The 27062-nt window shown below is 36.0% G+C and overlaps 1 protein-coding gene across 2 annotated transcripts in view; it reads left to right on the plus strand.

The window, feature by feature from the left end:
* Window positions 1-27062, plus strand: part of ZNF385D (zinc finger protein 385D) — a 971783-nt gene that overhangs the window by 178679 nt on the left and 766042 nt on the right. Inside the window, exons 1-2 of one of the 2 annotated variants that reach the window (XM_032162308.2) lie at window positions 5472-5545; window positions 24964-25182. In XM_032162308.2, coding sequence (XP_032018199.1) covers window positions 25164-25182 — 19 coding nt within the window. In that variant the 5' untranslated portion in view covers window positions 5472-5545; window positions 24964-25163. Of the gene's footprint in view, window positions 1-5471; window positions 5546-24963; window positions 25183-27062 lie in introns of those variants that run through there. The other variant, XM_032162305.2, reaches the window with a different exon arrangement.

Genomic DNA, 27062 nt, shown 5'->3' on the forward strand with positions numbered 1-27062 from the left:
TTAGGAAGAGAAAGCCATTTTTAATTAATAAAGGCTATACTGTGAAAGAGTGTATTCTACCTGGAGGGGAAATATTGAAGGAAGGTGTCAAATGAACCACTTCCTCAATGTGGTTGAGATATAAACTATTCATAAGAAGGAATTATTAATTTTCAAACAATTAAAATTTAATTTGTGATAACTAAGAATTTTCTTTGAATGAAGAGTGTTATAAACAGTTACTCTCGTCTTATCTGAGATTAATGTAAGTATATGAAACTAGGAACTGTGGAGTCATGGTGGAAGGAACTTGGCCATTGGTATTAAATAGACCTTTGTCAAAAAACCCAGTTTTATTTCTTAGTCAAGGTACTCAAACATTCAGTATGGTTTGATCATAATAATGGCAATCTACCTAGCAGAGTTATTTAAGAATTAGAGAAAACTTTAACCCAGTGCTCAGTTCATTAAAGGTGTCACTAAGTCGTGGCAAGAATTTGTGTAAGGGAGGCAAAATTCCACCCCCATCTTCTTAGGGTCTTGACTCGGCTGAAGAACAATTATCTCACACATTTTCTATAGGTCTGGAGTTCAGAAGAAGCTTGGTTAGGAAGCGTTTGCGGAGGTTTTTTCATGAGGTTGCAGTCAGGATGTTGGCCATGACATCAGTAATCTCTTGAAGGCTTGATTGGATTTGGAGGGTCCATTTTCAACATGGTAGTGCACACACGTGGCTTGCCTGAGCTTCTTCACAACATGGCAGCTGGTTTCCCTCAGAGATGATCTAAGACAGTGTAAGGCAGAAGTCTTGTGAACTAGCCCGAGGAGTCACACACCATCAGTTTTGCAGTGTGTGCTATTGGTTACATGTGTTAGCCCTGTTTATTATGGAAGGGGACTACATGACAGCATGAATAACAAGAGGTGAGGTTCAGTAGGAACAATCTTAGAAGTGGCTAGAACAGCTTCATTTTCTCAGGCTACAATATGATTTCTTTGTTGTGGGGAAGCAAAGGCTATTGGCAACTCAATGCAGACATCTCAGCTTGCAAATGAGGGGAAAAGAAAGCAACTCTCAGCATCTGAACACCAAATCTCTCAGAAGTTCTCTGACCCGGTTTGGCTGGTATGTCCTCCTTTGGACTAAGTCACTGCAATCTGTTAATCTTGGGGCCACGTTTCTAAACCCTGAGGTTAGGGACAGGGCACTGTCATTGAAAGAATCACTTGAGTAAGTGGGATGGAGAAAGAGATGAATGATGGAGCCATTTCAGGGTAGATGGGCAGAAAAAAAATCATACCCTCTTCATCATTATGTCAATTCCTAAACAAGGCAGAGTTAAGAGGAATCATGCTTTCTTAGTTGAATCTGGAAATTACCATTGTTTTTTTATAGATTGGTACATCAGACTTATTTAATAAGCATCAGTAGTAAGTAAAATATTGATACATTCTCCTTGTTTTTCTCATAAAGTGGTAATTTTCAATAAGGCCTAGGTTATTCCTTCACTGAAATATTTTAATGATAGTCTTTATTTTATGATTCTTTAGAATATGAGTCAAAACATTTATTCATTAATTACTGTTTTGCAAGTACAAGTACTACACATTGTATTAGTGTCTCTCAATTTTTGAACAACTTCATCAGCTTAAACATTTAAAGACAATAGATCTTTAGTAAGAACAGAATGTTCATATTTTATCATACATATTCTACACCTAGAATTAACTCTAAAAGAAGAATATGCTCTAGTAACACCTCTAAGTGATCACATTAGGCAAAATTGGTTTTTTTTTTTTTTTTTTTTTCGTTTGGCGGAGTTGTGCTCTTGTTGCCCAGGCTGAAGTGCAGTGGCGCGATCTCGTCTCACTGCAACCTCCGCCTCCCAGGTTAAAACAATTCTCCTGCCTCAGCCTCCCGAGTAGCTGTCATTACAGGCATGCACCACCACGCCCGGCTAATTTTCTGTTTTTAGTAGAGACGAGGTTTCTCCATGTTGAGGCTGGTCTTGAACTCCTGACGTCAGGTGATGCGCCCACCTTGGCCTCCCAAAGTGCTGTGATTACAGGTGTGAGCCACTGCGCCCGGCTGCAAAATTGTCTTATAAGGTCAATATTGCACACTATTTAAAAATATATTTAATTAGACCAATAATAATTGTTTAACCAAATTAATAATAGAAAAAGCAATTTCTGCTGTGGACTTTCTATGTTTATTTACTTATTTTTTTTTGAGACAGAGTCTTGCTGTCTCCCAGGCTGGAGTGCAGTGGCGCAATCTCGGCTCACTGCAGGCTCCGCCCCCTGGGGTTCAGGCCATTCTCCTGCCTCAGCCTCCCGAGTAGCTGGGACTACAGGCGCCCGCCACCTCGCCCGGCTAAGTTTTTGTATTTTTAGTAGAGACAGGGATTCACCGTGTTAGCCAGGATGATCTCGATCTCCTGACCTCGTGATCCACCTGCCTCGGCCTCCTAAAGTGCTGGGATTACAGGCGTGAGCCACCATGCCCGGCCCCTATGTTTATTTTTTTTAAAATAATTCTGTATTTAACTTAATTCACTATGTTAACCAATAATTACTGCCAATTTCTTTAAAAACGCACAAATTTCTTATAGATGATTAACAGTCGTAATTTAAGGGAGAAAAACTTGTTTGAATATGACTTTTAGGTATTTATCACAGATGATTTTACATTTTAGAAATTCACAGAGTACCCTTCATAGTTATTGTAAAGTGGTAGGTCATGTGACTTATCATGTTAAACTAAGTTAAGTTACACCCCAAATTATAAGAATGGAAATCTATCTAGTGTAAAGAGAAAAAAAAATAGCCTGTACCTTTGTTATAGAACTTAGTATTTCCTGTGTATGGATATGTTTCAAGGATTGCAGCTTCACTAAAAAATACTAAAGAAATAAGGTTATTCATAGAGAGCAGTTTTGTATGTTGATATTTAATTTTCCTTCAATACCAGGTTACTCCAGATGGTCCTAGTGGGCTTGTCCCATATCACTAGGTTAGTATTTATATAACCTTGACCTTTAGAACTTAACGATATTAGCAATTACTTTATGAACTTGTGGCTGCTAGCCATTATATTCAGTGACCACGACAAATTCCTTGACACATATATTTGGAAAAATTGCCTCTAGACACTTCAAAAGGAACTTTCCACTCATTTGAAATGCAATTAAGGTTACTAATACATGAATTTAAAACTAGATGAATAACAGAAAAGAATTATCTGCAACAAAACCTATTTACTATACCTTGTAAATGCACTGTCATCACAGAGGGCACAGCTGGAATAAAATTAATACATGCTGCAGCATGTGAGCCCAGAGGATGTACCATATCATAGACACAGTGTCAGCCTGAACTTAAAATTTCCCATCTCATAGATTGGATTTTCAACTTTGACTGTATTTGAATATTATTAATATATTTGCCCACAAGTAATTGTTTTAGAAATTACTCCTCAGCAGCAATATAAAATCTCAAACTGTGATGGCAACACTTACCAAGAATACTGTTTTTTTTATTGCTTCATTACACCCACTGGGCCATTTTTATTGTTGAATTTAATCGGTAAGTGTTCATTTTTCCAAATAGTGCAAACAGATCAGGGCAAAACTGTGTTAGAATTAGCAAAGAATAACAGATGGTATATGAGGGTTAGCATTTATATAGCTCTGTAAGTAGAACTCACTTCTGGAATATCCTAATATCATTTGGAAGGAAATGCTTGTGCTTAATGAACAACAGGACACTTTCAACAGGACACAAGGCAGTGTGGAATTGGCTGCGCCCATGTCTGTGTCTATTAATGGCTGTTTTGCGGTATGCCAAACAAAACAACTTTGAGCTATTTAAATTTGGCTTATTGTCATCACCTAACGTACAAGGCATACAAATCTAAAAATATCAGATTTTTGGTGGTGAGCAGGAAGATAAAGACAAGTATTTCTGTAATGCCTCTTTCTAGATAATAATAAACAATTTATTAACACTTTAGATCTGCAAATCTACAAACCAGTCCAAATTTGCTCAATAATATTGAACCTTCCTTTTTTCTTCTCTTTTTTCCTCCTTTGGGTTCCCTTATTCCTGATTCAAATCTCCCCTCAGTTCTCACTTGCGTCTCTGAACAGAGGTTTGAATATTATGAATTGTCATAAGTCTGTGAAATTAGTATTTTATATAAGATCTCAAGGTGTAGACTGAGGACAGCAATGTATATATTTGTGTTAGGCTCTGGTTAGTTTGGTTTCTTTGTCTGAACCACAGAAGAGATGATTCTAGTGACATTTTCTCAGTTGCCCCATGTATGGTTCCTATCTGTGCCATTCTGGATATGTAATAGAGAAGTTAATCCATCACTTGCAGTTTATGCCATAGGGCATGCCTAATGGATCCTCTCTCAGAATCCCAGTTGAGAAACAGTTCATAACAAGTCAGGGATGACCTTGGGGCCAACTTTAGTATATGAGCAAAACTTAACCCTAAAAGACAAGAATTCCACCTGGAAAAAACTGTAGAAATGTTGGAGTTACCAGTTAAGGAATGGATTGTACATCTAATGAAGAGAAACAAACAAACAAAAAACGCTGGTTTTTCTGCTAAGCCTAGGAGGCTGTTGGGCTTTCTAAGAGAACTTGCGCTAAATCAGCGTATATTCTCTGCTCAGCAGCAATCCAGCTGGATTGTTTCTAATGTCATTTGAATACTTATTTTTATTTACTTGTCTTTGTAACCAGTGTTAGAGATGAACTGCCAGTCCTAACAAGAAAAGAAAAGAAGAAATGAAATACAAATGCTTAAAATAAAAAACTTCCTAATACCATGAGAAGATATTTCTCAAGATATTTGAAAATATTTTAAAAAGTACGCACATGGTCTGGCGTGATGGCTCATGCCTGTAATCACAGCACTTTGGGAGGCTGAGACAGGCGGATCACGAGGTCAGGAGATTGATACCATCCTGGCTAACATGGGGAAACCCCGTCTTTTCTAAAAAATACAAAAAATTATCCGGGTGTGGTGGCGGGTGCCTGTAGTCCCAGCTACTCGGGAGGCTGAGGCAGGAGAATGTCATGAACCCAGGAGGCGGAGCTTGCAGTGAGCAGAGATCACGCCGCTGGACTCCAGCCTTGGCAACAGAGAAAGACTTTGTCTCAAAAAAAAAAAAAAAAAAAAAAACTATACATACAAATTTGTATGTAAACACATTCAGACAATAACTTGCTAAAACATACAGCAGAGTCAGTGTGTTTCTTCCAGTGCACTTTCCTATATGAAGCAAAACTATTACAGGTATGATTTAGCAGGAAATACTGTTTTAATTACCATTGGTCTTTCATCTCTCCGCTCCAAGTGTCTCTTTATAGTGTTGCCAGCAGTATCTTATGAAACTACAAATCTGTAATTTTACTTACTAAAATAAATCTAATGCTTTGTCTTTGTCCACAGAATAAACTTTGAAAATTCAGTTTCTGCCTCTTAGGGCTCTTCTTTTCCCATCTTTCCCCCGTGATTCCTGGGTACACTCCGTTTCTGGTATTGAAAGGTGAAGTTTGGGTTATCGATTGCAACTTCATGAATTCTAACAAGGTGCAGGATTTCTAGACCCACTTACTTAATGACATGCAACGTCCTCTTTGCCATATTCACAGGTTCTGGAGAGTAGAGTGTGGATATTCTTGTGTGTAGAGCTTGCATCATTCTGCCTACCACAGCTACCCTAGGAGAAAGGAAGGCTGGGAAAGATAGTCTCTCAGTGGCCAACTGCATCCCAGTGACAACTCTACATTATTGTGGACAGCTATTATCACTGTCAGAATAAATATATGATTCTACACAGTTGAGCCTCCTTTGCTATTTTACTCCACAAGTTATAAACCAATGTTAAAATAATATTTCCTCATTTTAATTAAATATATATCTATTATAATGTTTTCAAGTTTAATGTTAAATTTTAATTTGAGTAAAATGTCTAAGTATTCCTCATGAGAATTTTGTTCCCTTCTGGTTTCTTCACTAACTTCATTCTCCTTACAAAAAGAATGAAATGGAATATCTATGTAATATTTTAAAAGTACATATATGTCTTTGTGTGTGTGTGTGTCTGTGTGTGTGTGTGTGTGTGAAGGGTGAGAGGGAGAGAGAGAAAAAAGTCACCATAGGAAAGTTTTCATATTTTATAAGTTGATTTTTCTAAATTAATTATGGTCTTAAATAGTTTAAACCACCCAAAGTGCTCCATTAGCTATCATGAGCTTGAGAAATAGATATGTATCACCAGTTAATTGAAAAACATATGGTGTTGATTAGTGTTTAGCACTCTTATTTTAATAGATTTCAGTTAAATAAATGACTGCAGTGTATTTCCACAGTAGAAGATGCCAGTTAAAAGTTGATGCTAGAAAAAGGAACTGAACAAAGAAACAAAGAAATATTAGTGAAGAATGGCTACGAAATTTTTGAAGAATTTATTCATGTCTTTTTATATGTGGGAAGATTTTAGATTGTGTGATCTCCTCATTTGTTATAATCTAGGATGTCATTAGGCCCTGACTCTAAAGCCAGAGCCTGAGTTCAAAACCCAGCTCTGCCACTTACTGGCTGTGAATCTGTTTTCTCATCTGTACACTGGGGATAATTACAGTACCTACCTCACTGGCAGTACTTTGAGGATTAAGTGAATTAGCATTTGTAGTTAGTAACATTATAGAAGTGTTTATAATCATTTATAAATAAACACTAAAAATACTGACATTTTCATTAATGTCCTTCATAAAATGCCAGTTGATTATGAATAATCTCAAATACAGTATTTGCCAGTTACTCTAAATACTTCTTTTGAACAAGACATATTTTATGAATACTGGGGTCTAACCTATCTCGTAAGAGCATGAAATTAAGTAAGATGCTGGGATTTCAGTAGGAAATTATTCTCATGAGACCAAAAATATGTCAAATTCTTGTGACCCAGCTCATTGTATTAGACTTATAAGGAAAGTCAGATCAAAATCAGAAGGTTGCATGATGGTCATGAAATCAGGACAGGTAAAGTGAAATGAAACAATAATTTTATAACTTCAGGACATGGCAGCCTGCAATGTCTCTGATGACAGAGATGGTCATGCCACTAGCCAAGTTTTAACTAGAAGACTTGTCCCCACTGAAGAGTGCTTTAACAGACCCAGGTGACACTCCCTTCTCTGACTTGTTCATGTGTTTCCGTGGTTGACCATTTCCTTGAAGTCAGTTTTTCTTCATGTCTCTGGATGTGTTTATTCAAGTTACGTCACATTACTTCTGAACTCGTGCTGGCCTGGGAGCATTCTTTCTCTCCAAGATGACTGTGCAGATTTTTTTTCTGACACATTTTGTATTGATTTCACAGATTAATTCTTCAGAGACCTTTCTTATTTTGAAGTTCCTAAAGAAAAACCTCACTTTCTAACTCCAGTTACATGAAGTAAACTTGCTTAATTAAGCAATCAGAATGCAAAACTAGTAGAATTTGGAAACATTATTTAAGAGAGTGTGAGTGTTTGTCCAGGAAAGTCCCAAGTTTTGCCTATTTACAATTTTAGTAAAATATTATTAAAAGTTGAACTAAAACAAGCCAACATGAGTTGAGTAGAGATCTACTCTTTCATGCCACCTTCTGCCACTGTCCTGTCATGCAATAAAGAAAGTTATCAGGTTAACACGTGGTTAAATCTACAATACAGTCAGCAATAACATCCCTTTATCTGCACAGATTTCAGACAAAATAACATCTTTCTCCCCAGGGTGCTTTTCCAGGTGGGACAGAAATCTTTTATTTTTAAAAAAGAAAGTGGGCCGGGCATGGTGGCTCACGCCTGTAATCCCAGCACTTTGGAAGGCCAAGGCGGGTGGATCACGAGGTTAGGAATTCAAGATCAGCCTGGCCCAGATGGTGTATCCCTGTCTCTACTAAAAATAAAAAATTAGATGGGTGTGGTGGCAGGTGCCTGTAATCCCAGCTACTCAGTAGGCTGAGGTAGGAGAATTGCTTGAACCCGGGAGGCGGAGGTTGCAGTGAGCCAAGATCACGCCACTGCACTCCAGCCTGGACGACAGAGTGAGACTCCATCTCAAAAAGAAAGAAACAAAGTGAACATTGAATGGGTAGCTCATATTTAAATACATGTATTACTTGTTTTAGGAAAAAAACATTGTCACTGTCCATGGTTTTTGCACATAAAATTGTAGTTTAGCTTGCATTAAGCCTGCAATAAAAGTTGTTTTTACTCACGAGCACCACTGAATTAGAAATGAGTATGACCCTGACAATATTATATCTAAACATTTGTCTATTATGCCATTTAATTTGGCTCAAATGCTCTCTTAGTATTTCGTTTCTGTCCCCAGTTATTATTGATCTATACATTTATTACTTGAAACTTACAATTTTAAAGTTTCTACAACCTTTTCAGTTTTTATCACTGGAATTTTGGATCGGGTAAAGTAGATTGCTCCCTCATTGGTAGATTATAGATATAATGAACTGAAGTTGATAGTAAATAACAGTATCCAATGTACAGTCAGGTATCTCCTGATTACAGCATTTCTGGAAGAAAATTCATGTTTACTTAAAACATACTGTAACCTACCTAAAAACTCAGGGTAAGGCAGGATTAAAAAAAAAAAAAGATAAAAAAATGACCAAGTGACACCACTACAAATTTTGAAAACGGGTATCTATGGGGCCACAAATCTATAACATCTTAGCATGTGAAGGAACTTCATGGCAATGTAGTCCATTTGTCCTTTTTTGTTTTGTTTTGTTTGAGACATAGTTTCACTCTCGTCACCCAGGCTGGAGAGCAACCTCCTCCTCCCAGTTTAAGCATTTCTCCTACCTCAGCCTCCTGAGTAGCTGGGAATATAGGCACCTGCCCCCACGCCTGGCTAATTTTTGTATTTGTAAGTAGAGACAGGGTTTCACCATGTTGGACAGGCTGGTCTTGAATTCCTGACCTCAGGTAATCCACCGGCTTCAGCCTCCCAAAGTGCTGAGATTACAGGCATGAGCCACTGTACCTGGCCCCATTTGTCTATCTTTGGATCTAGTACCATCTAGTCTTTTGCTTGTGTAGTTGAATTCTGAGAGCATCATCAAATGCAAAAGTTTTATAAATTAACACACACAGTGTTGAAGATTTGAGATCTGCCACAATTAGAGGAAAATTAAATGATGAAATATATGTTGAAATGATTTATATCCCTTGAAGTCAAATCAAACAAAAATTTTTGAGATATACTTTAAAGACAAAGCACCATGTTGCCCTGAGGTCAATAATGGTTCCATGAACATGAGTGTGAAATAGCACTTTTCCAAGTGGGCCAGGATTTATTGCATTGGAAGGGAATAGAGATCATTTGTTCAACTCCTTCTTACAAATGGGAGAACAGAGTCAGAGGGGTGAAGGGTTTGCTGGAGGCCACACAACTTGAACATGTTACAATCAGCACATTTTGATAATCCTTGCTTTTTGTACCACTACTGTAAGTAAATTAATGATCAGAGCTCCTAAAAGTGATCTTTGAATTCACCAGAGAATTGGAGTTGATATTTAGTTTAAAATTGACATACTGACAAAGTGAAACTCATGGTTTTGTACCCTACATTTCTTAAATCTTAACCTAAATAAAAAATGGAACTTTCTTTTTTTAATTAACAGTTCTTTCACAGTATAAAAGTAAAATATAAAAAATGCAAAAACAATTTGTTAAAAATTAAATTTAAAAAAACTAAAGCTACGGGAAAGGTGAAAAAATAACTAATAGTTCTAAGACCTCCATTTTGCCAAGTTCCATTTTAATTAGGAAGCAAGATTCAAAAGGGCAATTACAGTTTAATAATCTACTAAACCCATTTTTAAATGAAAATATATATATTAATGACACAATAGAAATATACTTTTGTAAGTAACTTTCATAAAGAATCCTTGGTTTTAAAACTTCTCATTCTTGGGAGGCCGAGGCGGGTAAATCACGAGGTCAGGAGTTTGAGACCAGCCTGGCCAATATGGTGAAACACTGTCTCTACTAAAAATACAAAAATTAGCTGGGCATGGTGGTGTGTGCCTGTAGTCCCACCTACTCGAGAGGCTCAGGCAGGAGAATCGCTTGAACCCGGGAGGCAGAGGTTGTAGTGAGCCGAGATTGCGTCACTGCACACTGCACTCCAGCCTGGGTGACAGAGTGAGACTCCATCTCAAATTAGAAAAAAAAAAATTTTCATAGATGACTATGAAAAATGAAAAGGAAAAATGTCCAAGGAACTTCCTCTTTTAATAATACTATATGTAATCTTAACTATTCATGCTATAGTTTTAACTCATTATTTTTCTGTCATTAATAGAAGTGGACAGAAGCTAAAAACCACCTTCAATTAATAATATTCCTTTATTTGCTTTAAGACTTGTATTAAGTTTCTTCCTTGCCTTCTTTTCAGGTCTAAGAAACCCAGTTTTTTACAATTTAAATTTAATACTTAATCTTTCACATTTTTTCTTAGATCTTTATTTATATCCATATCCATCATTTCTCTATTTGGAGCTTAAATCTAAATATAATGTATTTGAGAAATATAACAAAATATTTACTAAAGTCTCCTACATAGGAAAAAAATCTCTATTGTATATGTATAATTATTTTTTATCCTTAATTTACTACACTGCAATGCATTTTTATTTATAATAACTGCTTTAAGTAATTTTTGATTTGGATTCTTTTAACAGTCTAGACTTAGTTCTACAAACTTATTAAACAATCTTTCAAGCTTATTTGGATAATAGAAAAATATGTTAAATGGTACCATAGTGAAAAATGAATACTACCTAGTTTATCTTTTTAATGGGTTCAACTCACTCTAAGTCAAATTCGATAGTGATACTATCTATCTATGTATCTAGTTTAGCAAATAAATTTCGTCTTATATGGTAAATCTGAATCATTTGTGGATCCCTGCAATGTGTCGTGTGAAACCAAATCCAGCCTCTGAAGAAAAGATTGTCATAATTGATTAGTTACGTTTGTCATGGATGTGCATCAGGTGATCAAGTTCTTCATATGGGAAAGAGTTAACTTATTTCTTTTAACTTTTACTCAAGTATGTTTGGGATTTGGGATACAGCTGGGATATTTAATTCATTTAACGAAAAAACATGGTTTTGGTTAGGTGGTAATTTGTTTTAAGACATTTTCTGGACAAATATTTTTCCTTGGAAATTTGGATTACTTTCTAATTATAATATTAATTATTGCAAGAGAGTTACTTGGTATAGTAGTTATGTATTTATGCATAATAATATTACAGAAGTTTTATGTCTTAAGACAACACACATTTATTAGCTCACAATTTCTGAGGAGCAATAGTCCACACATTGCCTAACCAGGACTTCTTCCAGGCTACCAAAGATATAGGCAGGGATGTGTTTTCATCTGTAGTTCAACTGGGGAAGGATCCACTTCCTACTCATATGTTTGTTTGCAGCGTTCAGCTGCTTATCATGGTCTCATTTTTTCACTGGTTTTTGGCCAGAGACTACACTAAGATCCTTGCCACATGATCCTCTTCACAGGGAAACTCATAATAAGATCACATTTTTTTCAGACTGTGGAAGTGAAATGTAAGACAACATGAAAAAGCTTTGGCAGCTTGCTTCTTCAAAGCTAGTGAGGGAGAGTCTATGGGCCTTACTATCTTTTTGTAACATAATCACACTCATGATGTATATCCCATCACCTTTACCATATTCTTTTGGTAGAAGCAAGTTACAGGTTGTACCCTCCAGGAGAGTGGACTATGGAAAGGTCTGATTACCTCAAGGTGGAAATTAGAGGGACCATCCTAGAGTATATCTGCCACAGTTAGGATGCATAAATTTTCAGGGAAATTTATCTGGGTATAAGAAAATATTCTCATATAGCCTGAAGATATCCTGAATCATCATTAGTACCTGCCCTTCTCCTTTAATAGTGAAAGGGAGAAAACTGTACAAGGAAACATTGATCTAAGAGTAATTATGACATTTATAAGAATTGTTATGGAACAATTGGATGCAGATAATATGAGAAAGTCTGTATTACAAAAAGACTAGCCATGGAGAGCAGTTGAAATCACCAAAGTATTAAAATACATTTTAAGAAGACAGAATTAATGAGAAAAGAAAGAAAACCTGAGACTTTAAGCAGTATAAATGAGAGAGGGAGAAAGCAAAGCTGTCTCTTAAAAAAAAAAAAAAGAATAAAAGCATATAGCTACTGGATTTACAAGCCAAAATCTTCATCACAATTCTCCTCTTAGCATTACTGACTGATAAAAGTCATAGTCAGTATGATATTGGCTGTGGGTTTGTCATAGATAGCTCTTATTATTTTGAGATACGTCCCATCAATACCTAATTTATTGAGTTTTTAGCATGAAGCATTGTAGAATTTTGTCAAAGGCTTTTTCTGCATCTATTGAGATAATTATGTGGTTTTTGTCTTTGGTTCTGTTTATATGCTGGATTATGTTTATTGATTTTCATATGTTGAACCAGCCTTGCATCCCAGGGATGAAGCCCACTTGATCATGGTGGATAAGCTTTTTGATGTTCTGCTGGATTCGGTTTGCCAGTACTTTATTGAGGATTTTTGCATCAATGTTCATCAGGAATATTGGTCTAAAATTCTCTTTTTTTGTTGTTGTGTCTCTGCCAGGCTTCAGTATCAGGATGATGCTGGCCTCATAAAATGAGTTAGGGAGGATTCCCTCTTTTTCTATTGATTGGAATAGTTTCAGAGGGAATGGACCCAGCTCCTCCTTGTACCTCTGGTAGAATTCGGCCGTGAACCCATCTTGTCCTGGACTTTTTTTGGTTGGTAAGCTATTAATTATTGCCTTAATTTCATAGCGTGTTATTGGTCTATTCAGAGATTCAACTTCTTCCTGGTTTAGTCTTGGGAAAGTGTATGTGTCGAGGAATTTATCCATTTCTTCCAGATTTTCTAGTTTATTTGCGTAGGGGTGTTTATAATATTCTCTGACGGTAGTTTGTATTTCTGTGGGATTGATGGTAATATCCCCTTTATCATTTTTTATTGAATCTATTTGATTCCTCTCTCTTTTCTTTTTTATTAGTCTTGCTAGTGGTCTATCAGTTTTGTTGATCTTTTCAAAAAACCAGCTCCTGGATTCATTGATTTTTTGAAGGGTTTTTTGTGTCTCTATTTCCTTCACTTCTGCTCTGATTTTAGTTATTTCTAGCCTTCTGCTAGCTTTTGAATGTGTTTGCTCTTGCTTCTCTAGTTCTTTTAACTGTGATATTAGAGTGTCAATTTTAGATCTTTCCTGATTTCTCTTGTGGGCATTTAGTGCTGTAAGTTTCCCTCTACACACTACTTTAAATGTGTCCCAGAGGTTCTCTCTCGTATGTGGCGTCTTTGTTCTCGTTGGTTTCAAAGAACAACCTTATTTCTGCGTTCATTGAATGGGCAAAAACTGGAAACATTCCATTTCAAAATGGGCACAAGACAGGGATGCCCTCTCTGACCACTCCTATTCAACATAGTGTTGGAAGTTCTGGCCAGGGCAATCAGGCAGGAGAAGGAAATAAAGGGTATTCAATTAGGAAAAGAGGAAGTCAAATTGTCCCTGTTTGCAGATGGCATGCTTGTATATCTAGAAAACCCCATCGTCTCAGCCCAAAATCTCCTTTAGCTGATAAGCAACTTCAGCAAAGTCTCAGGATACAAAAATCGACGTGCAAAAATCTCAAGCATTCTTATACACCAATAAGAGACAAACAAGAGAGCCAAATCATGAGTGAACTCCCATTCACAATTGCTTCAAAGACAATAAAATACCTAGGAATCCAACTTATAAGGGATGTGAAGGACCTCTTCAAGGAGAACTACAAACCACTACTCAATTTAATAAAAGAGAATACAAACAAATGGAAGAACATTGCATGCTCATGGGCAGGAAGAATCAATATTGTGAAAATGGCCATACTGCCCAAGGTAATTTATAGATTCAATGCCATCCCCATCAAGCTACCAATGATTTTCTTCACAGAATTAGAAAAAACTACTTTAAAGTTCATATGGAACCAAAAAAGAGCCTGCATTGCTAAGTCAATCCTAAGCCAAAAGAACAAAGCTGGAGGCATCATGCTACCTGACTTCAAACTATACTACAAGGCTACAGTAACCAAAACAGCATGGTACTGGTACCAAAACAGAGATATAGACCAATGGAACAGAACAGAGCCCTCAGAAATAACACCACATGTCTACAACCATTGGATCTTTGACAAACCTGACAAAAACAAGCAATGGGGAAAGGATTCCCTATTTAATAAATGGTGCTGGGAAAACTGGCTAGCCATATGTAGAAAGCTGAAACTGGATCCCTTCCTTACACTTTATACAACAATTAATTCAAGATGGATTAAAGACTGAAATGTTAGACCTAAAACCATAAAAATCCTACAAGAAAACCTAGGCAATACCATTCAGGACATAGGCATGGGCAAGGACTTCATGTCTAAAACACCAAAAGCAATGGCAACAAAAGCCAAAATTGACAAATGGGATCTCATTAAACTAAAGAGCTTCTGCACAGCAAAAGAAACTACCATCAGAGTGAACAGGCAACCTACAAAATGGGAGAAAATTTTTGCAATCTACTCATCTGACAAAGGGCTAATATCCAGAATCTACAATGAACTCAAAGAAATCTACAAGAAAAAAACAACCCCATCAAAAAGTGGGCAAAGGATTTGAACAGACACTTCTCAAAAGAAGATATTTTTGCAGCCAAAAGACACATGAAAAAATGCTCATCATCACTGGCCATCAGAGAAATGCAAATCAAAACCACAGTGAGATACCATCTCACACCAGTTAAAATGGCCATCATTAAAAAGTCAGGAAACAATAGGGGCTGGAGAGGATGTGAAGAAACAGGAACACTTTTACACTGTTGGTGGGACTGTAAACTAGTTCAACCATTGTGGAAGTCAGTGTGGTGATTCCTCAGAGATCTAGAACTAGAAATACCATTTGACGCAGCCATCCCATTACTGGATATATACCCAAAGGATTATAAACCATTCTGCTGTAAAGACACATGCACACATATGTTTATTGTGGCACTATTCACAATAGCAAAGACCTGGAACCAACCCAAATGTCCAACAAGGATAGACTGGATTAAGAAAATGTGGCACATATACACCATGGAATACTATGCAGCCATAGAAAAGGATGAGTTCATGTCCTTTGTAGGGACACGGATGAAGCTGGAAACCATCATTCTTAGCAAACTATCACAAGGACAGAAAACCAAACACCAGGTGTTCTCACTCATAGATGGGAGTTGAACAATGAGAACACATGGACACAGGAAGGGGAACGTCACACTCCAAGGCCTGTTGTGGGGTGGGGGGAGGGGGAAGGGATAGCATTAGGAGTTATACCTAATGTTAAATGAGGAGTTAATGGGTGCAGCACACCAACATGGCACATGTATACGTATGTAACAAACCTGCATGTTGTGCACTTGTACCCTGAAACTTAAAGTATAATAATAAAAAAAAGTCATAGTTAGTCTAGCCTACATTATCTCGCTCTTCTCAAACTCCACAGAGAACTAGAGTATTGTGTGATGTGATGTACGAATATCCTAAGTGGCTAAACGAGTGCTAGACACAGGGCAGGTACTTAAAATATATTTGTCATATGACTTTTCGATAACTTGTAGGGTGGCTACTTTTTTTCTTGGCATAACTTTTCACCACATATACGTAGAAACAATCATTCTCTAATTCAGGTCTTCAGAAATTTTTCTGGGGCAAACCATTCTTAAGTTTTATGTAAGCTGTTTTAGATCCAAAGTAGGGTAGAACTAGCTGAAAGCGCAAAGATATTTGGTGCATTTTCAAGAAAATAGGGTTGATGCTTAAAGTAGCTTTAAAAAAATCTGGTCTGAGAACTCAGGAGCAGGACTCAGAGTGCAGCCTCAGCATCCCTGGTGTGATGGCAGACACGCTGTGTGGCATAACTCCAGGGAGATCATGTTTTGCCAAGGAGGCCCTGATGGCATGAGTGATTCAAGAAGAGATTCCTAAAATAGGAACAATAGGTCAGAATACAGGAAAAGATTTTCATAGTGTTGGTTAAAAAATGTTATGATAGTAATATAATATAATTTTTCATTGGACTTTGAAACTTTGAGGAATACATCCGTGACATTGAAATTTAAGACATATCTGATCTATTGTTTATATAGTAGTAGATTCTACTTGAATAATTTACCTTTTGTAACAAAATGTTTTTGTTTTTATTTTCGAGGTTAAACTATGGGCTCCCATTTGGCCTCAAAAATATTTTAGTGCTTTCATGGTGAGTCATTTGAAGATTAAGGTAAAATTTCTTTCTGAAACTGAGGACTCAAAATAGAAATTCTGATTTGAAGCTTACAATGCTAAAAAGTCTACTGCTTAAAAGAGAGAAAGGAATGCATTTAAAAGTTTCATTCTATATCTCATTCTGCCACTCTGGGCTTAATTTTTGTAGGTGAATCTGCAAATATTTAGTTAAGACTTCCATCACCTTGTAAAAGCCATAATTGTATTGAGACCAACAAATTTAGTGTGATGCTGGGATGTGATAAAAACTGTACTTGAAATGCAATCCGTTAACCTTGATTTGCCTTATGTAGTCTTCTATAATGTAATTTCCTATCATAAAAGTAAGATGTTTCTAATTAAAATGTTCTCATTTTTGAAGTTCCTAAGTGATATTTAAGTTAGGAGACTATGTAAAACAATTAATGCTTTTTAATAAAGAACTTATTATAACATGCCACAAACAGTTTAGATTATCTTCTATTCTGTGACTTTTGCCGGTTTATCTTTAGTATCTGAGTTGTGTGGCTAAATATTGGTGAGTTCGTTAGCTGTGCTATACACACACACACACACCACTGAAGCCGAATGTTGTGTTAGAATATGTGTATGTTAGATATTTACAGAATTACAGTAATGCTATTTTTATGTCTTGGGAATTTCCAGATGCTATAGTTTTAATTTTAAATTCACACTGCACTCTAGTGGGGAATTAGATCAAACCAAAATTATTTTTATAATGGTACTTTATAGCACTATGAACTAGTTACAGTTTTAATGGTGAAATATAAAAAGATATGGTGACTCACTATAATTTTCTCCAATGATAAATGCTATATTTTATATATTATATATAATATGTATTTAATATTTTACCATAACAGTAAAATAAATTTTTCTACATTAGTCTTGAAAATAGAGGAAGATTCACTATTGAAGTAGTTTATTTGATATATATATGTATTCCAAATATGCTGCATAAAATAGATATACATTATATATACATATATATAATTTATGCGCACATATACAATATGTATATGCATATACAGATGTAAGTAATACTCTCTAAATCCTAATACAAGGAAATGCTGAATAAAAGTTACTACCTATTTTTTTCATCGAAAAAAGACCAAATTTCTTTCACAAGTTTTATGAATAAAAATGAGATTTAAAAATATTTCTTATAATAGTTCATTACTAGTCTTAATTTTATGAAGCAATTTAACTTAAATCCTGCACAGGCAACTTTGACAGCAATGTGTGGCTAGAGCCACCTTTCACATCACCTAATAGCTTTTTTTTTCATTTTTTCTAAGTTATTTCGAATTAATTTTAGTGCTTTTAAAATCCACTTATGATAATTGTCTCTGGAAATTTTATTCCAAGTAAGCAGTATCTAATCCCATGACATTAGTACAGTATTTTTCCCGTTTTACTCCGTATATGCTTATTCATGATTTCCACAACCTTTTACCATTTTTAAAGGTGATTTTAAATGCTTTCTGCAAAATGACATATTACAGTAGCAGTTGTAGCATCCTATTCTTACAAATAATAAATCTTTGTTATATTTTTACCTTCATTTTATGAGCTGGTCAAGAAAACTGTATAAGAATTATAGCCGAGCAGGGTGGCTCACGCCTGTAATCCCAGCACTTTGGGAGGCCGAGGCGGGCGGGTTACAAGGTCAGGAGATCGAGAACGTCCTGGCTAACACAGTGAAACCCCGCCTCTACTAAAAATACAAAAAATTAGTTGGGCGTGGTGGCGGGCGCCCAGCTACTTGGGAGGCTGAGGCAGGAGTGTGGCGTGAACCCGGGAGGCGGAGCTTGCAGTGAGCAGAGATTGCGCCACTGCACTCCAGAGACTGCGCCTCAAAAACAAAAACAAGAATTACAAACTCCATTAGGATTTGTGTATATCATACAAATTACAACTCCCCTTCTGTGAAATGGACTAGATTGATATCTTCCCATACAGTACTTTTTTTCCATAATAAAGCAATTTTAAGAACTCTTTATAAGAGACTCTATAAGGAATTCGATATTGGTGGATTCCTCTTTTCAGAAGAATAAGTTTTTTTTGAGAAAAACTTTTGTAAAATTTGGGAAATATTTAGACATTAAATTTTATTTTTTCAATGAAATTATTTTTAAATAAATGGCCAAAATCTGTCACCTGTTGTGCTCTATATAAATATCATTAAAACTTAAGAATATAAAGCTGCTTACCCAATAAACTTGTAATTTTGACTTTTTAATGAAGTAGCCAACTGTCATCTACCCTGACTAGTTGTATTTCAATGTTATTGCCATGAAGTATCTCTAGATTAGATTTTTATTTCATTTTGCGTTGAACCAAAAATAATTTCTGGAGATATTATCACATCAAGATTTCTTTTATTTTATTTTATTATTATACTTTAGGTTTGAGGGTACATGTGCACAATGTGCAGGTTTGTTACATATGTATCCATGTGCCGTGTTGGTTTGCTGCACCCATTAACTCCTCATTTAGCTTTAGGTATATCTCCTAATGCTGTCCCTCCCCCCTCCCCCCACCCCACAACAGTCCCCAGAGTGTGATGTTCACCTTCCTGTGTCCACGTGTTCTCATTGTTCAATTCTCACCTATGAGTGAGAACATGTGGTGTTTGGTTTTTTGTCCTTGCGATAGTTTACTGAGAGTAATGTTTTCCAGTTTCATCCATGTCCCTACAAAGGACATGAACTCATCATTTTTTATGGCTGCATAGTATTCCATGGTGATTCCTCAGGGATATAGAACTAGAAACACCATTTGCCCAGCCATCCCATTACTGGGTATATACCCAAAGGACTATAAATCATGCTGCTATAAAGACACATGCACACGTATGTTTATTGCGGCACTATTCACAATAGCAAAGACTTGGAAACAACCCAGATGTCCAACAATGATAGACTGGATTAAGAAAATGTGACACATACACATCAAGATTTTTAAAGGAAATTTTAGTGTTTAGCCTTGGTCTCTACTGCTATTTATATGAGAGTGTCTGTGCTAAATGTCTTCTAGATATATTATACAGTGGGAGAAGTTATTGTAAAACAATATTTTGGTTTATTTATACCATTTACAGGTGTATGACTTTGTAAGTCATTTGTAAAACTACTTACGATGTGGTTTATGGTGCACTAAACTGTCTGTTAGTGGGTGTCATCTACAGATGTTTCATCGTCAATTCAGATTATCTTAGAAACTTGAGATTCTTGGAGATTTTAGAGCCTTGCCACTTTGACAAGGCAACAGATGCAAGAACAATGAGTAAAGCCAATCATGGACAAAACGATGTAACCTGGCTTGATAACGTTAAGATAAAACACTGACATTATTTGCAGGGAAAGTTTTCTACTCATTAAAATTGGGTTTGGTTGTCAACTAATATACACTATTTTACATACTTTAATTTTATATCAATGATTGTGGGAGTTGCAATAGGGTTAAAACACAAAAGGAAATAAGAAGTTTACAAATTGTTAATTTTGTGGTGGTTGGCTTGGATACTTGTGTGTGTGTGTGTGTGTGTGTGTATGTGTAAATGGCTTATAATCTTAATTGAAACTGATAATACATAGAAGGAATAAGTTGAGGTGTATTAGATTTTTTGTTAGTGGGTTGGTAGCTCAGTTATTTAGAAGGAAAATTTGAATTAGATAAAATGACTTAGAACTGTATTCCATATTGGATTTTCAACCCTCAACCCTTTCTTTTCTGAATTGAATTTAACTACCTAGTCACAGGCAGGAGAATTCTGAGCTTTTCACAGAGGGTGGGGGAGCCTTTCCATTGTAAGTTTGTATATGGCAAGCAAGAAGATAGGAGAAGGTCATTTCAGGCAAATTTGAGATAAAGAGCCAGCCATTGGTTGACCACACATGAAGCAGTGAACGTTTCCCTCATTCTTCACATCACGTAATTTATTTCTACCGTGGGATTAATGAGCAAGGGATAAAGAGAAGTTTCTTTCTCAGTTCTTTCTCAGAGCCCAGAAGTTCTCAAGAGGTTCCTGTTTCATTGTCAGGGAGAGAAAATGGTCTCTGCTCTATTTTCCAAATTTAAAAAAATATTAAATAAAACTTTTGCTGTCTAATTGTCTTAGAGTTGCAGAAATGTTGACAAGTTGGTAGAGTTCCCATAGACCTCCCATCCAGTTTTCTCTCTTGTTGATATCTTTTGTAAGTACAGTACTTTTATTACAACTAACGAACTAATAATACATTATTATTAATGATACTCTGTGTTTTATTTGGATTTCATTAATTTTTCCTCCGATGTCCGTGTTTTATTTCAAGGCCCCACCCAGGATACCACATTTCATTTAGTTTTCGTATTTCTTTAGTCTCCACTGGGCTGTAACAGTTTCTCAGACTTCCCTTAGTTTTGATGACCTTGACAGTTTTGCATATTGGTCAGATATTTTGTATACTGTTCCTTAGTTTGTGTTTGTCTATTATTTCTGCGAGGAGGATCACAGAGGTGAAATACCATTGTTGGCACATCATATTAAGGATTTTTGCTATCAGTGTGACCTATCACTGTTGATGTGAAACTTGATGTGGCTGAAGTATTGTTGGTCAGGTTTTTTCACTATAAAGCTACTTTTCTCCTCTTTCTGTACCACACTATTTAGATGCAAGTCACTAAGCATAACCTGTACTTAAAGAGGAGGAGTGTTGTGCCCTATGCCGCTTTGAATGGAGGATGTCTATTTAAGTTATTTGGAATACTTCCAAATGAGAGTTTGGTATGTAGCTCCTCCATTTATATTTACATCAGTATGTACTCATTGAAATTTATTTTATACTTTAGGTTTTAGTCCAGTAATATGTTACTTAGATTATTGGTCAAGTTGCTCCAGCTTTGGTTCTTGGGAGTTTTTTCAGTTGGCTTCTGTGTCTACAACTTTTGATTCTTAATTAGGTTACACTAATTTTGGGGTCCAGCAGGGACCCACGCCAGGAGTGGCATGGGTTAGAGAAGATGAGCACTTCTCAGGGCAGTCTTGATACCGACAGCTGGTCCTTTGGCAAAGGTGGTGACATTTCAGCTTGTGTCAAAACAATGCACTAAATAAATCAACTGCAAGAACCACATTGCATCCCAGAAAAATATTGTTTCTACTTTTATTTTTTCTCAAATTACCTCACATACATTGTTTAATATAGCTTACTAAAAATGAGTCATCTTATGTGTGCCACATTTTAATTATTCGTGTGAGTCTGCAAGAGTAAATCTGTATCCACATCTAGAAAATTAAAACACACTCACACAAACAAACACCTCATTCCTTTGATAATTACTCCCAGGGTAATTGCAGTTCTTGAACCGGTTAAATAGTGCTGTCTATACCTACATTACTGTATTAAGCCAAACATCTTTCCAGTGTCTTAATGGTTCTGAGGGTTGAAGGTTAGGAGGGGAAAAAAGTGGACAAATTGATAAATTATTTTGGGTTCCAAGACAGTCACCTAACGTTTATGTATGACTGCTGAACTTTTTCTCAGTGGAACTCAAATGTGTCAAATTTCCATTTAAAAATTTAAACCTGTCATTTTTACCATATTGGGAAGGAAAATCGCTCAAGAATATTGCCTCCTACTTCACGAGAGTGCCATTTGAGCCATTGCAGTTTTCCTACAAAACCTATTTTTTTTTTTTTTTTTTGAGACGGAGTCTCGCTGTGTTGCCCGGGCTGGAGTGCAGTGGCGCGATCTCAGCTCACTGCAAGCTCCGCCTCCCGGGTTCACGCCATTCTCCTGCCTCAGCCTCCCAAGTAGCTGGGACTACAGGCGCCGGCCACCACGCCCGGCTAATTTATTGTATCTTTTTAGTAGAGACGGGATTTCACTGTGTTAGCCAGGATGGTCTCGATCTCCTGACGTCGTGATCTACCCGCCTCGGCCTCCCAGAGTGCTGGGATTACAGGCGTGAGCCACCGTGCCCGGCCATCTGTAAATGTTTTATGATGTCCTACCCCAGCCACAATAATTTGATGTTCTCTTTTTTTCCTTAGTGTCAATACCACATAGTTTCTATTTCCTTTTAAAGTTGTCATTTTTGCACCTTAGTACAAAATTAATTGTTGACATTGTCTGATAATATAGTCTTTACTTTCTCAGGTGAGCAGGGGATTCCTCATGTGTAAGCAAACAAATCTCAGAGGCTTAAAGGAAATTCTCCAATATTTTCCCCTGCTGAATTGTTAGCACATGTTCTTATTTTGTGGGTCAAGATGGAAATGTGAATCAAATAAGAAAATATTTTCTTCCAAATATATGCATACATTTAGCAAAAATGATGTGTTACAAGGGCACACCTACTGTGACTATCTCTGTATCATTGCCTAGTTCTGGCAAACCTAAGCTGTTCACGCTGGTGGAAATAAGTTCCTTGGCTTATTTCTTTGAAATGTATTGATTTATTTTTTCATAATAAATGGTCATCATGGGAAATTTTTTAAATACAGAAATGCTAAAGGAAAACAAGCCAACTCTAATCTTGCCACTCAGAATGAAATAATTCTAATACTTTTTCTAAGTCAAGTTTGTGTTTCATGTGGTTGTAAACATACGATATGTAAATTTACATCTTATTTTTGGTTTTTACTATATACAAAATATTTTCCCATATTATAAAACTTTCCTGATCTGCTTTTAATGGCTATGCATATTGCAGTGATTTTAGCACACCATCGTTTACTTAATCATTTTACTACTTAACAATATTTGAGATAAAAGATTTAAAAGCATAAATCAACTCTAGACAAAAGAAGTTTTGAAATGTTCTGATTATAACCTGGATAGATACTTACATTTTTTTATTTATATAAAATTTAAAAAGCTGATTTGCTTACATATTTTCCTTTCATTAAAATTAATCATTTTGCAAAGTCAATAAATTTTCTTTTAAAATGACCATTTAAATTGCATATTTAAATTGTTTTAACAAGGTTATCTGAGTAAGAGAGATAGAGTTTCCTTTTTAAAAGGAAGTTAATATATTTTAAATGAATTAGTTCACGAAGAAAGCATGCATTATGTACTGACCAATCTTTTACTGGTTTTGGAATCTGGGTAGTGACTTCAATACCCATAAATAGATTGAAGTATTAGCCATTTATGCATGAGTTCACTAGTTTGATTTTCTTTAAAATTTTATTGGCAAACTGATAATACTTACATATTGTTAAAAACATTTCAGCATTTGTTATCTCATTTGCCTGATACCAAAGTCCATGGCTTTTGCATCATTAAGTTTGTATAATTGCAAGGACCAGTTTTGTGATGTTTGTCAGTTTAACTCTACAACCTAGGAGGGTGCTGCCACACAGTAGTCAGTTCATAAATGCACATTAAAATCATGACTGTTTTTCTGTGCTAATGTTTTTCAAAGACTTTAAAATAACTCCTTAAAGAATTGAGAGAATTGGAATGGAGTACTCCTATCTGGACCATAGTGTGCTAGAGAGGCCTGGGCAGTGGAAGTAGAGAAAACGTAGAAATGACGTATTATTATTTTAAATCACTTGTGAATGGGTGTTAAATATAGATTACAGTAGTTACTCTCTAATTATTACCATCTTACTGGACAATAATTGGTGGCACGCACCTGTAGTTCCAGCTACTTAGTGGGTAAAGTGCGAGGACTGCTTGAGCCCAGGAGGTTAAGGCTGTGCTGAGCCAAGATCATACCACTGCACTACAGCTTAAGTGACAGAGCGAAACCCTGTCTCAAATAAATAAATAAATGCCATATTAAGGCCAGAGATACTGAAATTATGAGTTGAACTTTTCTCTTTGGTTTTAGCATACGAAGCATACGTTTATCCAAAAGTAATGCTTTCCAACGTAAGCCATAAGTCAGTCACACTTTTTTTGTACCCTGATTATGAGGCTGTCTTGGATATTCAAAGCCTCTCTTGTGTGTCAGGTATAAAATATAAAATTTGGGATGTTGAAACAGTTTTAGTATCTTTGTATGTGTAAATGTGTCCATCCAGATGTAAGTCACTTAACTAGTAAGGAATATAAGAATTTTATTTAGTTGAATTAAAACAAAATAATCCAATTCATTATTACTTACTAGAGAACATGGTGATTGAAAACGTTGGATTTAGAGATAAACTGAATGCTTATCACAGCTGTACCACTTGTTAGCTCTGTGACCTTAGACAAGTTGTTTAATCATTCTAAAACTTAGTTTCCTCAGCTATGAAAAAGGGAAAACTATAGTGCTTATTTCATTGTTACGATAATTAAATGAAGTAATAAAAACATATGTCACAGTATTGGGAATAGATAAAAAGTTAAACATTTGCCATTTGTATTCCATTAAAGATATTGTCTACTTTAGCATAGTGTGAAAGCAATCTATTAAAATGAGAGTACGTGGAAATTTTTAATTCTTGTATGTAGAACAATCCTTATTTGCCACCCAATTTAATAAATATGAAGTAACCTAAAAATCTTGATCTGCTTGTTCATAACCTTCCTTGCACCCCCAGATTTCACCTGTGTACACGATGGCGAGAGTGAGGCTGAATTAATACCTGATGACTTCGAAGAAAAACCAGAAAGAGAAAAGAAACATACCAACTTTACTTTGTGCAACGTATGTAACATTCAGCTGAATTCAGCCGCTCAAGCACAAATCCACTACAATGGCAAATCACATCAAAAGAGATTAAAACAACTCAGCAATGGGATGGTGAAAAATGACAATGGTAAGCTTTTCTAAAAATATTTTCTCATTTTTACGTCGTCACGTTATTTGTGTACCTGCAGATGTGATGATAAAAGAATGAACTAAACTATTTTTTTAAACCAGGAAAAATATTAGTTAAAATCTTTATTAGCAGAATGCATTAAAATACATCATTTCTCTTTGACGGAGAAGGAGAAATTTTATTTTTTGCACATACTTAATTGTATTAGGGTTGTGACCTGCAGATAATTTCCTATTTTCGAAATGTTAGAGTTTCAGAGTTTCTTGATGTGTGCCTTCAATATAGTTACGTATGGAAATAGACATCCTTTTACAGTGTACGTAGGACAGTGGGTTTTTGTTTTTTATTTTTCATTTCCTGCAGATATTGGGGATTCAATTGGTTAGTAACACTGCAATTGATTTGAAATAATGCATATCTTTTCAAATAGGTGTTTTAATCAATAAACTATGATTCATTAGTACAGGCTTTTGAGTTTCCTAGTGAAAATTTATGGTTTATTTAATAACTTAGACTACTTTTTAAAAGTATGTGTTGAATTTATGGGTGAATAGATTTTTCACATAGCACAAAAATATCTTTGGGAACAAATGGATAGTTATTAGAAAATATAGAGACATGAAGAGAGGAGGGTGGGCCCGTACAGAGGAGACTTTAGAGAGCTAACTCACTGCAGCTTGAGTTACAATATTATATTCTGATTAGATGTTTCATGTTTGATAAATATAATTGATCTAAATTATACTGACATTTAAAAATGTGAATGAATTTCAATCTCTTCCTATATTTGACGTCATAAAGATTTTTAATATAATTTTGTAGTTTGCTTTAAGGTGGCCAAATGATGAGAAGAAAAACAAAAGTACATTCTTAAAAGTAGAAATTGCTTCTACCTTGCTTTATGTGTTTTTCATTTATTTGATTTTAGTATGAATGAACTGTAGTATTCTATTGGAAAGGATTTTATATTTCTTTCAATTGTATGCCATTTAGTTAATTATAGATGTTATTTAGCAAAGAGATATAAGAAACAAAAATTATGATCAGAAAGTAACTGAGAACGATTAAATTCTATAGGCATAAGATAAACCTAGTGACACAGGACATTTCTTGATCACCTTTGCCAGCCAGAAACACCTGGCCAGCAATGTCCTTGCTCTGCCTTGGCCCAGGGCTTTGGGGCTGGCTCTGCCCTGTTGCTGTTTCTGTCATGTGGGCTGGCTGCCCGCTGCTCATTAGAGGGCAGAGGGCCACACTGTTACAGCCTTCTCTGTACCCATGTTCTGTGGGTCCTGAGCCCTTGACACGTGTCTAAGAAGAATGAGGATATGCTGACAAATGAAGAGTGAGAAGGGCAGAGAATAATTTATTGAGCAATGGAACACCTCTTAGTGGAGAGGAGATGTGTCGGTGGTCCTCCACCCCCACAGTTGGCTAGTTTCTCCCCAGTATGGCTGAGTCTAGGTCTTTTATGGGCTCAGAATAGGAGAGCACATGCTGATATATTTGTGAGTGTGCAAGAAAAGGCTAAAGCAAAGGCATCACTCAAAGGTGGGCATAGTAGTGTGGAAAACCAATTAGAAAAGGGTCGGTATGTGTAAAATAGGTGAAGGGTGGGGATAAATCAGAGGAAAGCACACCAAATGGGAAGACACATTCACAATCCAGTGCATGGATTTGACTTGTAGCTTGGCTTTCAGGCTTTAAACTGTCTTTGGCTTGGAGGTGGGGTTTCACCAGGGACCCGCCCCTATCTGCCTAGGCATTTGTCTGCTTTCTACCGCTATCACTAGCAAAGTAAGTCATGATTTTAAAATGTATATTTCAGTCTCTCCTTAGAGTTCTTAAGAAAAATCTATTCCTTACTGTTAACTTCT

This window comes from Hylobates moloch, unplaced genomic scaffold (assembly GCF_009828535.3).
Source record: "Hylobates moloch isolate HMO894 unplaced genomic scaffold, HMol_V3 SCAFFOLD_8, whole genome shotgun sequence".
In the NCBI taxonomy this organism is placed as follows: Eukaryota; Metazoa; Chordata; class Mammalia; order Primates; family Hylobatidae; genus Hylobates; species Hylobates moloch.